Here is a 10,722-nt window from a genome sequence, read left to right as displayed (position 1 = left end):
AACACGCAGGGCTGCAGTTGCAACGTAAGACTTTCTTTGTTCAGTGTACTCCACATTTCTCTCTCCCTCCTCTTCATTTAGTCTTCTGCTTATTTTTTGGTGTGGGGGTAGGGGAAGGTGCTTGGGCTGGTGAAGGTTTGGCCAGGGAAACCACAAGATCAACTCTAGAAAAGAAACGTGTAAAAGAAGTGGCACAGAGAACGTCTCGGTTACGTCGGATGACGACAAATGGGGTTTCGCTTAGAAAGCCTATCAACTTCGAGTATTACAAAACGAGCCAATGTCAAAGGAATGCCATGGGTCTGCGGAATTTGCATGGCGCAACTCCGCCCCACCTTAGAGAATACACATATGACCCAGAGGGATGCATATGGAGAACACTGGGGTGTCCAGCCACAGGTGCAATATTTCAACCCCAGGGGTGGCAAGGTGGCTTGCCAAGGGAGGCTTACAGTGGAAATACACATGTGGGGGTCGCCCAGAGGGGGGACCATGCACACGGATGCACCTAGCCAACGCGCAGGCAATAGACACTGACGTCGACGTCAGGAGTGCTGGAGGAACTCAGGGCTTGAGGAGGAAGCTCACCTGAGGAAAATATTGCACGTATCCAGTCCGTGGAGTGGAATGGCGAGCAAGCGAAGACATCCGAGCGGGTCCGGTACTAGCTGGTTGAAGCGAGTACATGAGAGGACACAGGCTCCACTCGGAGATTGTAGAATCTGGCAAATGTGTTGGGTGTCACCCAGCCTGCAGCTCTGCAGATGTCTGTTAGCGAGGCGCCATGCGCTAGAGCCCAAGAGGACGCCACACTCCGGGTGGAGTGGGCAGTCACACCAAGGGGGCACGATCAACCTTGCTGCTGGTAAGCCAAAGCAATGGCGTCCACTATCCAGTGAGACAGCCTTTGCTTGGAGAGAGCCTTTCCCTTCAGCTTCCCACCATAACAGACAAAGAGCTGGTCTGTGGTCCTTAAACACTGCGTTCTGTCTACATAGGTGCGGAGAGCACGTACTGGACAGAGCAGTGCCAAGGCTGGGTCTGCCTCCTCAAGGGGCAGCGCTTGCAGGTTTACCACCTGGTCCCGGAAGGGAGTGGTGGGAACCTTGGGCACATATCCAAGCCGGGGTCTCAGGATCACGTGAGAGTTAGCCGGCCCGAACTCCAGGCACGCTTCGTCAACGGAGAATGCGTGCAGGTCCCCTACCCTCTTGATGGAGGCCAGTGCAACCAGCAGAACTGTCTTTATAGACAGGAAATTAATCTCCACTGATTGCAAAGGCTGAAAGGGAGCACTCTGCAGGGCAGTTAGAACCACTGAGAGGTCCCAAGAAGGAACGAGAGGAGGGCGAGGAGGATTCAGTCTCATCGCTCCTCTCAGGAACCTGACGAACCCCGTGTTCCCGAAGGGGGACAAGGGCTGCCTTGACGACCTTCGTAAAGACGCGATAAGACAGGGCTAGCCCGAAAGGGAGAACCGCGTACTGGTATGCCTTTCCCTCAAAAGTAAACTGTATGAACGTGTCGAGGGAGAATGGAGACATGGAACTAGGCATCCTTCAGGTCGATTGCTGCAAACCAATCCTGGGGCCGCACACATTCGAAAATGCATTTGGCTGTGAGCATCTTGAACGGCAGGTCCAGGATTGGCCGTAACCCACCGGATTTCTTTGGGACAATGAAGTAGGGGCTGTAGGGGCTGTAGAAGCCGGACCTCATTTCGGCTGGAGAGACAGTCTCAATCGCACCCTTCACCAGTAGGGTAGCAACCTCCACTCTCATGACAGGGGCATTGCCTCCGACCATAGTGAAGCGGACTTCCCTGAAGCGGGGAGGAGACCGCGCGAACTGAATCGCGTAGCCGAGCCTGATAGTTCGTGCGACCCAGCGGGACAGATGGGGAGGCTCTAGCCAGGCTCCCGAGTACTGCACCAGCGGGGTCATGTGAACCACAGACGTCGCCTCGGTGGAGCAGCGAAGCGGAGTGACCGGCCCGGACGTGGATGGCATAGCGGCCCGGTGTGGGGGCACAGTCCCACCCGGACCAGAGCAGGCAAACGGCATTTCCTGGTTACACCTAGGACACGGCTTAAGAATATGGGCGACAGGGCTTTTAAAGCATCCGCCCCTCGTCTATGGAATGCCCTTCCAGAACATCTCAGAGCTCCCATGACTACGGATGTTTTTAAAAAAGAGCTTAAAACTTATCTTTTTAGAAGAGCGTATTTTTAAGTATTTTAATGTATTTTTAAGTGTCTGGGTATTGTTTTGTCTATTTTTTTTTTTTTTTTTGTAAGCACTATGAGATTTGATGTCAAATGTATAGTGCATTATAAATAAAATTCATCATCATCATCATCACAGTCATCAACCGCACCCTGACAGAGGAGGCCAGGGAAGGACCCGCGTTCCGCTGAGGCCTGCTCTGCCAGGGGTCTGGCGACAGAGGCGGATGAGAGCGGTACGGTTCGGGTGACGGCACGCACTGTCATCCGACTCTGAGACAGTGGAGGACGAGGGGTGCACGACCCGAGGGCGGCGCACTGTGTCGTCCGAGAACTCTGTGTGCTCAGGGGTGAGGGTGTCACTTCTTTCTTTAACCACATTAGGGTGCTGCCCACCCGAGGGTGAGCAGCGGGGAGTGGAGAACAAAAGATTCTACCCCAGCCCTGCACTGGGGGAAGGAGTGGTCCTGCTACCATCTCCTGAGAAGTGACAGTCATCTCTGAGCAGCCCGTCTCAGGAGCGCCACTTGGCCCGGGGTTTAGCGGGGGCGGGGCTGGAGAGGGCTGGGGCGCCTTCCTGCGGCTTCCTCCACGACCTGGCCCGGGTGAAGGCTGCTGCTTGGGCCGGGCGGTAGGGGCGGGAGCCGCAAGAGGGCGCCCTTGGCGGCGAACAGACTGAGGAGTCTGCCCGGTCGGCTGGGTGGAGGCAGCAGCGGGCCGACGGGGCAGAATGTGTTTAATGGCCTCAGTCTGTTTCTGAGCCGTCGAGAACCGCCGAAAAGGCCGGCCTGGGACATGGGGGTGTCGAGCAGACGGGACGGCCCGGCATCCTGCATGTCAGCCAGGTTCAGCCAGAGATGTCTCTCCTGGACCACGGCTGTGGACATCACCAAACCCAGGGAGCGCGTGGTCACCTTCGTCGCCCCCGGAGAGCGAGGTCGGTGGTGGCGCGCAGCTCATCAAAGAGCCCTGGGTCTGTCCTACCCTCGTGCATGTCTCTGAGCATCTGGGCCTGGTAGACCTGCAGAGTGGCCATAGCATGCAGAGAAGCAGCCGCCTGTCCCGCCGCTCTTTAAAACTTTGCCACTAACGTAGACGAAAATCTACAGGCTTTGGATGGGTGCTTAGGCTCGCCACGAGAAGAAGCACTCTGAGGACACATTTGCATCGCAACAGAGCGTTCAACCAGGGGGAGCCCAGTGTACCCACGGGCAGCTACCCCATCTAGGGGAGGAAAGGCGGATGAGATCAGCGAGCGGTCCCGGGAAGACATGGGGGTCTTCCAGGACTTTGAGATCTCATCATGCACGTCCGGGAAGAAAGGTATTGGGGTTGGCCACGGACGAGAGTCGGCGGCCGCACCCAAAAACCAATCGTCCAGCCGGGAGCGTTCGGAACAGGGTGGAGGGGTCCACTCTAACCCGATGCTCGCGGCCCGGGAAAGCATGGCCGTGATCTCAGGATCAGGCATGGCGAACGACTGCACGCCCGAAGGCGGCAGCGCTGCTGAGTCTTCACTCGATGAATCTTGCCCACCTTGTGATGCAGCGATAGACATTGCATCCTCCTCTGTAGCGCCAAAGGAAACTCGCGGGGCATCCGAAGATGGTCCCGCGGGAATCCCCTGAACACTAACGGGCACCGTCACTGGAGGGGGAGGTGCGGGGCACGGACAAATAGTCTGCGCCTTGTTCCACACCGTCACCCTCAGGTCACCCTGGCCACCAGCCGAAGTACTAGCTCTAGGTTTAGAGGAAGTAGATCGGGGTGTGGATGAGGGGACTCTCACTCTTGCGAGATCATTGAGGCTCGATCGTAGTGACGCGATGGTCATGTTCCCACAGAGAGAGCATGAGTCATCCACGAGCGCTGCTCTTGCGTGATCAATGCCCAAACACACTAGACAGCGCTCGTGCCCATCAGAGTCAGACACGAGTCTACCGCAACCAGAAGTGCACGGACGAGGCATCTTTAAAAAGACGTGCCGCGCGCAAGCTCTTTTGTGAGAGGAAACTCAAGCGTTGAAGCGTCCAGGGAGAAACACACTCACTGGCAAACCACTGCACAGATAAGCAGGAAGTGTGCACTTGCTGGGAATAGCCGTCACACCAACACCAGAGAATCTCGTCTTGTAAAGCTGACAGTTCAGAGATGGCTGTGGAGCGAAGGATTACCTTGGCTCCGAAGCGAAAAACATATCTGCATCATGTTGCTGGCATCCTCCTTTATACTCACGAGGTGGGGCGGAGTTGCGCCATGCAAATTCCGCAGACCCATGGCATTTCTTTGCCATTGGCTCGTTTTGTAATACTCGTAGTTGATAGGCTTTCTAAGCGAAACCCCATTCGTCGTCATCCGACATAACTCGGAGTGACAACGAAAGGGAACATGATAAATTCAAGAAAATAAACCACGGTTGTTTTTAGTTCATTAAAGTCATATATTGAATATATAGTGTTTTGAGCATCATTTGTTTCTTTGCAAGGAGAAATTAAATATTTGGAATGATGTAAATTTAAATTGCTTGATTTTTTTTCCTTCTTACTTACATTTCTGTGATTTTATCCACAAGTTTTTTGATTGCTTTAACAATCTTGTCAATCCTCCCCTGTTAAAAAGGAAAATAAAATTTAAGAGTCAAGTTTGAAATAGCCTATGGTGTGTGAGACAATGTGCATAAATTAGTGAGATCTAATAAAAAGTGAATTTCTGGTTAGGAAAATGAGGGAAATGGTAAATTCCTGCTGTTACCTAACACATTCAGTTTCTAAACTCTTTTTTTTACCTACACTCTTAAAAATAAGGGTTCCAAAAGGGTGTTTTTGCATAATGCCATAGAAGAACCCTTTGGATTCTCCGAAAAACCTTTCGGTGAACAGCTCTTATGGATAGAAGAACTTTTTTTTTCTTAAGGCCCGTGCGTGCACACCAAGAACAAACTATAAAGCACTGTAAAAAAAAAAGTTGCTGCCTTACAGTTTTAAGTACAGTTAACTTAGATGTTTAAGTCATTTCAATTGCATTAAACTGACTTAAAAAATTAGTTAAATCTTCTAACTTGTAAAAAAAGTTGAAAATTGCTTAACTTATTTTGATGATTTATGCAATGTAAAAACATATGTTGTTGTAACTTATTAATCATATTTTTTTTACAGTGTATAATATGGCTGCACATTTAATCGCAATGAAACCGCACGAGATTTGGCAAAGGCTGCGATTATTTTATGCGCAGCTTGTCAGTGCACCACGGCTGATCGGTAGTAAATGCTGCTCCATCTGAACACCAGGGGGCGTCTCACGCAGACACTCCAAATATGCCCCATCGCAGAAGTAAATAACGCGCATCATTCCAGGAAATCCCTATGGGCATCATCGCTGCAGCTGAATAAACAGAAGATTAAAACGCTTTGATTGATTAAACATGACTAATAAACACGGCCTTATTCTGTGTAAGAAGCCACATAATCTTACAGAAGGATGCTCAACGGCCATTATGAAGTGATTTTGGAGTAAAAGCATGTTATTAAATGTTGTCTTTTGTTGGACAAGAGGTTCATAAATGCTTCTCATATTTGGAAAGATGTTTGACGCGTGTTGCTTTTGCAAATGCATGTTATAAGTGACTCAAGCTCACAGTGCTTTCAGATTAAGCAGCATTTACAGAGCCGTACATCAATGACAAGCTGCGCATAAACAATAATCGCAGCCTTTGTGATTTCAAAATCGCGATAAGCCAAATCGGTTTAAGTGCGATTATATGTAAATTGCGATTATTCGTGCAGCCCTAGCGTCCACACTAGTGGACAATATCTTTCTGTTTATTCGCACGTGCTTGTCTGTCACTTTAAATGCTCAAGCTCGTTATAGTAGGATGGATTCTGATTGGCTGTCAATGTTTTTATTGTTCATCAGTTGAATAAAATCGTTCTGAAAGTGATTCCAATGATATTGTTTCTCTGTGCCGTTATCATTATAGCTGTGGCGTGAACTCTGCTATTCTTTAATATTGAGAATGATTTTTAGAACTATATCTTTATAGTTATCGTCCTTGGTGTGAACGGGCCATTGGTGTGAAGAACATTTTTAAAATCTAAAGAACTTTTTGTGGAATGGAAAGTTTCTATGGATGTTAAAGGTTCTTCGTGGAACCATTGATGCCACAAAGAGCCTTTATTTTGAGTGTATGCATATTAAGGCTTTTTTTCAAGACTTTGAATATAGGTCTCTAAAATCCAACTGATGCACTTACCTTTTGAAGTCTGTATAACAGTGGCAGAGAGAAGGCACATATCACACCTGTTCAGAAGTGAAAGGATTACATTAACGCCATGTAACATCTACACAGTTGTTTAGAACTCAGCGGTTTTGAATAATATTAGTTAAATTGTTTCAGTCATGATTTGCTTTACATTACAAATTTCAGCAGGATATCCTTACCGGTCATCACCAGCGTGAGACCATTAGCTTGGACCCCCACATATGTCAACAAATACAGGAACACAACAAACTACACAAACAAATAAAATACAGTCATTCAGATAAAAGCAATATATTTCATTTTGAATGGTTATACTTAAGATTTACATTTTATTCATTTGCAAGATGCTTTTATCTGAAGAGATTAAAAGTGCAATGAAGGTAGCCTACGGTATATATTTTATATTTTGCTGAACCAGGGGAGCTACAGGAACCTTTTGTTCTTATAATAATAAAGTTCAGCTTTTTTCCAAATATGAATTTCTTCACTTTCACATGCTTATTCTCCCAGCACCTTTGCCTTTGGGAATGAAAGTGCATGGTAATATTTAATATCAGGACTAATTACGTAAGTCAGCAGTATCCCCTGATGTAGTGAAAGTAGGTCATAAATTGCAGTAAAAGCGTAAAAACTGCTCAGCTGAGGTGAGATATTTAAGATGTGTGCGAGACCTTCACTGAGTCCATGATGCTATCGATGAAGAACAGCCTCTTTATCTCGGTGACAGCCGTAGCAATCAGCAGAACGGTTTGTTCCGCCATGCGGACTGTGTCCTCATCTGTCAGCGTGCGGTCCTCATCCAAATATGACCTTTTTAATAAAGAAAAGTGGACCAGCTGAGAAAGATTACATGCATTAATCCCAACTTATTTGTGTTGCTTTTCCCTCCGTCAAGCTCCTGCCAATTCACTCAATTTTTGTTTTAAATCTGCTCAACTGTTATTATGCATCTCAAGAATGAACATTTTAACCCATGAACAACTTGATATGGACTGTATCAGAGTGAACTCGTCCATTCAAAACAGCTTGCAAATAGGGCAGACTGGGGTTGTTGTCTGTAATTTTATAAGCAATATCACATAAACAAGAGTGTTTTTTCCATAACACACCACTATTGCGATTTGTTATTTTATACAGTTTAATAAAAAAAAAAGTTTATATTCTAATATACTAAAGAAGTAATATTGAGTAGTTTACATTTAAGAGCTACAGTAAACAGCAGTGTCAGATACATATTTGAGGTTATTGCTTTTTAAACTGTTATTGTTTTACAGCATACTCACTGGAAGGGATGAGATCCATCGCTGAGGCGGACAAGTGTCGAAGCTTTGTAAAGGAAGCGTACAGGGAGGGTGAAGGCCATAATGCCCAAACCGAGGTTAGACAGGACCGTGATGGCACTGAGCTGGAACAAACAAGCCAAACCCACAACCAAACCAGTAAACACCAGCCCGGTGGTCCCCACATCTCGCCAGTATAACAGATCCAACACTAGAGAGGGCAAGAAAAATTAATGTGTGGAACGTCAGGGAAATAAACACATAAAGAGGCATAGCCAGGCTGAAAGATGGAAAGCGACTGAGGGAAAAATGCAAAGATCATGCAGTACTGCTTTGAAGTCGGCCCCAAAAAGGCATGCAGATGTGCATGTTTACACAGTGTCTGGTAATGTGTGTGGTAAAACAGACTATCATATTACAGATTTTCATCCATTCTTATGGAGTGATTCCATAAACTTTAGTTGAGTGAATTCACTTTAGAATGAATAATTGATAAAATGTTAAAGAAATTCTCTGTTTTCGGAACTGTCTTTTCTCTTTTAAATTTAAACCAAATTACTAGTATTATTTTTGGAGAATTAAGACATTTTTTGCAGAGAAGAGAGTAAGCAAATTGGCCTATATTTCACTCTGGGCTTTTTACATTTAGTGGGACTTTTAATTTGACAAAAGACTAAAATTCACATTTGCATATTGTTTGAACTGTAATCTTATTCCCCAAATATATGTTAAAAAATTATAGATTAATTAAATAAAGCACTAATTTTCTTATGTCCCTTAATTTTAAAGTCAGTCAAATAATGGAAGTGACATCATACATAGGAAGCTGAATCATCTCTGTCAAGAAGGGTTCTCTCTCTCTCTCTTTCTCCCTAATGTGTAATGTATGATAATTTAGGTTTGACAGAGGGAAGAAAATATAAAATGCAAAAACTGACGGCATATGTGAACACATAAACATCTGTAACCTTTTTTTAATTAGCTAGCAGGAAGCTTTAGCAGTGAGTGATCATCTGTATGACTGTCAACACAACATTTGTTGAGAGTAAAATAGTTGTGATCTGGATGTATTTAATGTACTGAAATTGCAGTCATTGTAGTGATAATGTCATTCAGCCACCAAACTATCTAACTTTGTTTGTGTAAAACAAGTGATCTACCAGGAATGGGATGGGTAGAGTACATTTTGAGTAAATACCCTGTCAGGCTAAACATTCTCAGTCTTCTTTGTGGTAAATTTCAGGCAACGTGAAGCAGTGTAAAAGCTCTCAAATAGCACAATAAAAGGATAAACAAGACTCAGTGGAATATGAAAACAACACAAAAGGACAGAAAAGAACAAGTGGAATTAAAAAGTTCACAGAAACATAAAGTAGTGGCCTTAATGCTGTCAAGGACTTTACTGAGTTTTTTTACTTTTAAAAAGGCTTTTAAAATGAAGATTTTCATTTAGCATTGATTATTGATTATTATGAAAAGCAGACATGTGTTCAAGGCCGACTCCACCAGAAACACTTGAGGAAACCACGTCATTGTCCAGCCAAGCTTGATCACATTATACACCCCAGGCTGTGCCAAACACGCCAAGTCTATAAACGCATATGCATTTTGTCTGTATATGAACAGACTAATCTGAATCGTCCACTGTCCAGGTGTCCACGAGCTCATCTATCAATTATTTGCACAGTTTTTTGTACAACTGCAATAAATTATAGCAAATGCTCTTTGAGGCAAACATATGAGATAAATGGACAATAAGGCCTTGTGTCAGAGAGAGTGCATGGACACAACCCAAGTGGAACAGCTAATGGCAGTGTGCATTTTCACGCCCTTTCCGCTGTAAAGCCAATAGACCCCAACAGCTGTTGATTCCGATTATCTTTCAAACGCAGGTGCAAATCTGTGCTGTGGCGCACACTGGTGCAAAGCTGAAGGAGCCATTATCAGATCAATCCAAACCCTACTAAAAAAGTCTTCCACGAGGCATTCACTCCTCTTTATTGCTGCCTAACATGGCCGGGTCAGATTGAATCTCTCCGGGGAGACGTATATGCCAGCGCTGCCAAAATAAGACTGAGAGAAGATCTCACCTCATTCTTTCAGACATCAATGCTTCCTTTTCTCCCTCTGCCTCAAAATCCTAGAGTCATGCATCAGTCCACTCCTGAAAGCAGTCCATCCATCAGATTCCCATTGAGAAGTCCTGTGTGATGTGCTGACTAGTCAGTATTACTACACCTCTAGTGTAAACCACTCAGCTTCAATCTGATCCTCCCCCCGCCCACACACAAACACACACACACACACACTTTCCTCAGTTACAACCTGCTCTTCGCATACCAGCGCATTACACATGTAAACAAAATAGCTCAGGTGACCTCAGTCCCAGTGCTGTTCGGTTTTTGCGGAAGACTCTCACCTTTGCTGGCCATTTCTGCTGCTTCCACACCAAACCCCCTCTCCTCCCAGAACTCCACGAACCCTCTGGGCTTTTTTTGGCCATCCTAGCGTTGTCAGCAGGAAGGGGTTGGTCTGACCTAATAATATCTCAACCACTTGGACACATCTTTACAAACACACACATACACAGCTATGATCCCTCATGGGCAGTTCTGAGCTTAAGGAACCTGAGACGTCAGCATATGTCTGTGTGTAGACAAGTCTTCGTCTCATGGATAACCTTAGATACGGGCAAATTACTCAGGGATTGTTCATGGAATCCTGTGCTTTTTTTTTATTCTGAAAATTATTCTGTGAATAGTGTGTGTGTGCAGTTTTATATATTAATATTATATATTCATTTATTTTAAATCTATCTATAAACTACAGGAACGTCTGTCTGTGTGTCTGTCTGTCTGTCTGTCTGTCTGTTAATCGAATATCTCTCGAACCGTTAGTCCAATGGATTTCAAACTTGACAGGTGTCTTGCTACTGGCACAAGTAAGTGCAGTGCCGAGT

The 10,722-nt window shown here is 45.6% G+C and overlaps 1 protein-coding gene across 1 annotated transcript; it reads right to left on the bottom strand.

Moving 5' to 3' along the window:
* On the bottom strand, positions 1 to 10,282 carry rtn2b (reticulon 2b). The gene is made up of 7 exons (XM_056262944.1): positions 10,183 to 10,282; positions 7,767 to 7,974; positions 7,155 to 7,293; positions 6,663 to 6,732; positions 6,475 to 6,521; positions 4,775 to 4,833; positions 1 to 164 (listed from the first exon to the last, which is right to left on the bottom strand). Exons 1-7 carry the CDS (start codon positions 10,193 to 10,195, stop codon positions 74 to 76), a joined length of 627 nt encoding a protein of 208 aa, XP_056118919.1. The 5' UTR covers positions 10,196 to 10,282; the 3' UTR covers positions 1 to 73.
* Between the last annotated feature and the right edge of the window lie 440 nt (positions 10,283 to 10,722).

This window comes from Rhinichthys klamathensis, unplaced genomic scaffold, assembly GCF_029890125.1.
Source record: "Rhinichthys klamathensis goyatoka isolate OS25496 unplaced genomic scaffold, OSU_Roscu_1.1 h1tg000197l_1, whole genome shotgun sequence".
Taxonomy (NCBI): domain Eukaryota; kingdom Metazoa; phylum Chordata; class Actinopteri; order Cypriniformes; family Leuciscidae; genus Rhinichthys; species Rhinichthys klamathensis.
Note: the sequence above shows the minus strand (reverse complement) of the source record. Positions and strands in the feature narration are given on the sequence as shown.

Excerpts from the sequence above, each read along its gene's own strand:
- rtn2b (XM_056262944.1), bottom strand. Across the intron at positions 7,294-7,766 it reads GATGGATCTCATCCCTTCCA|GTCATATTTGGATGAGGACC; the intron begins GTGAGTATGCTG and ends TTTATTAAAAAG. Across the intron at positions 4,834-6,474 it reads TGTTATACAGACTTCAAAAG|GGGAGGATTGACAAGATTGT; the intron begins GTAAGTGCATCA and ends CCTTTTTAACAG.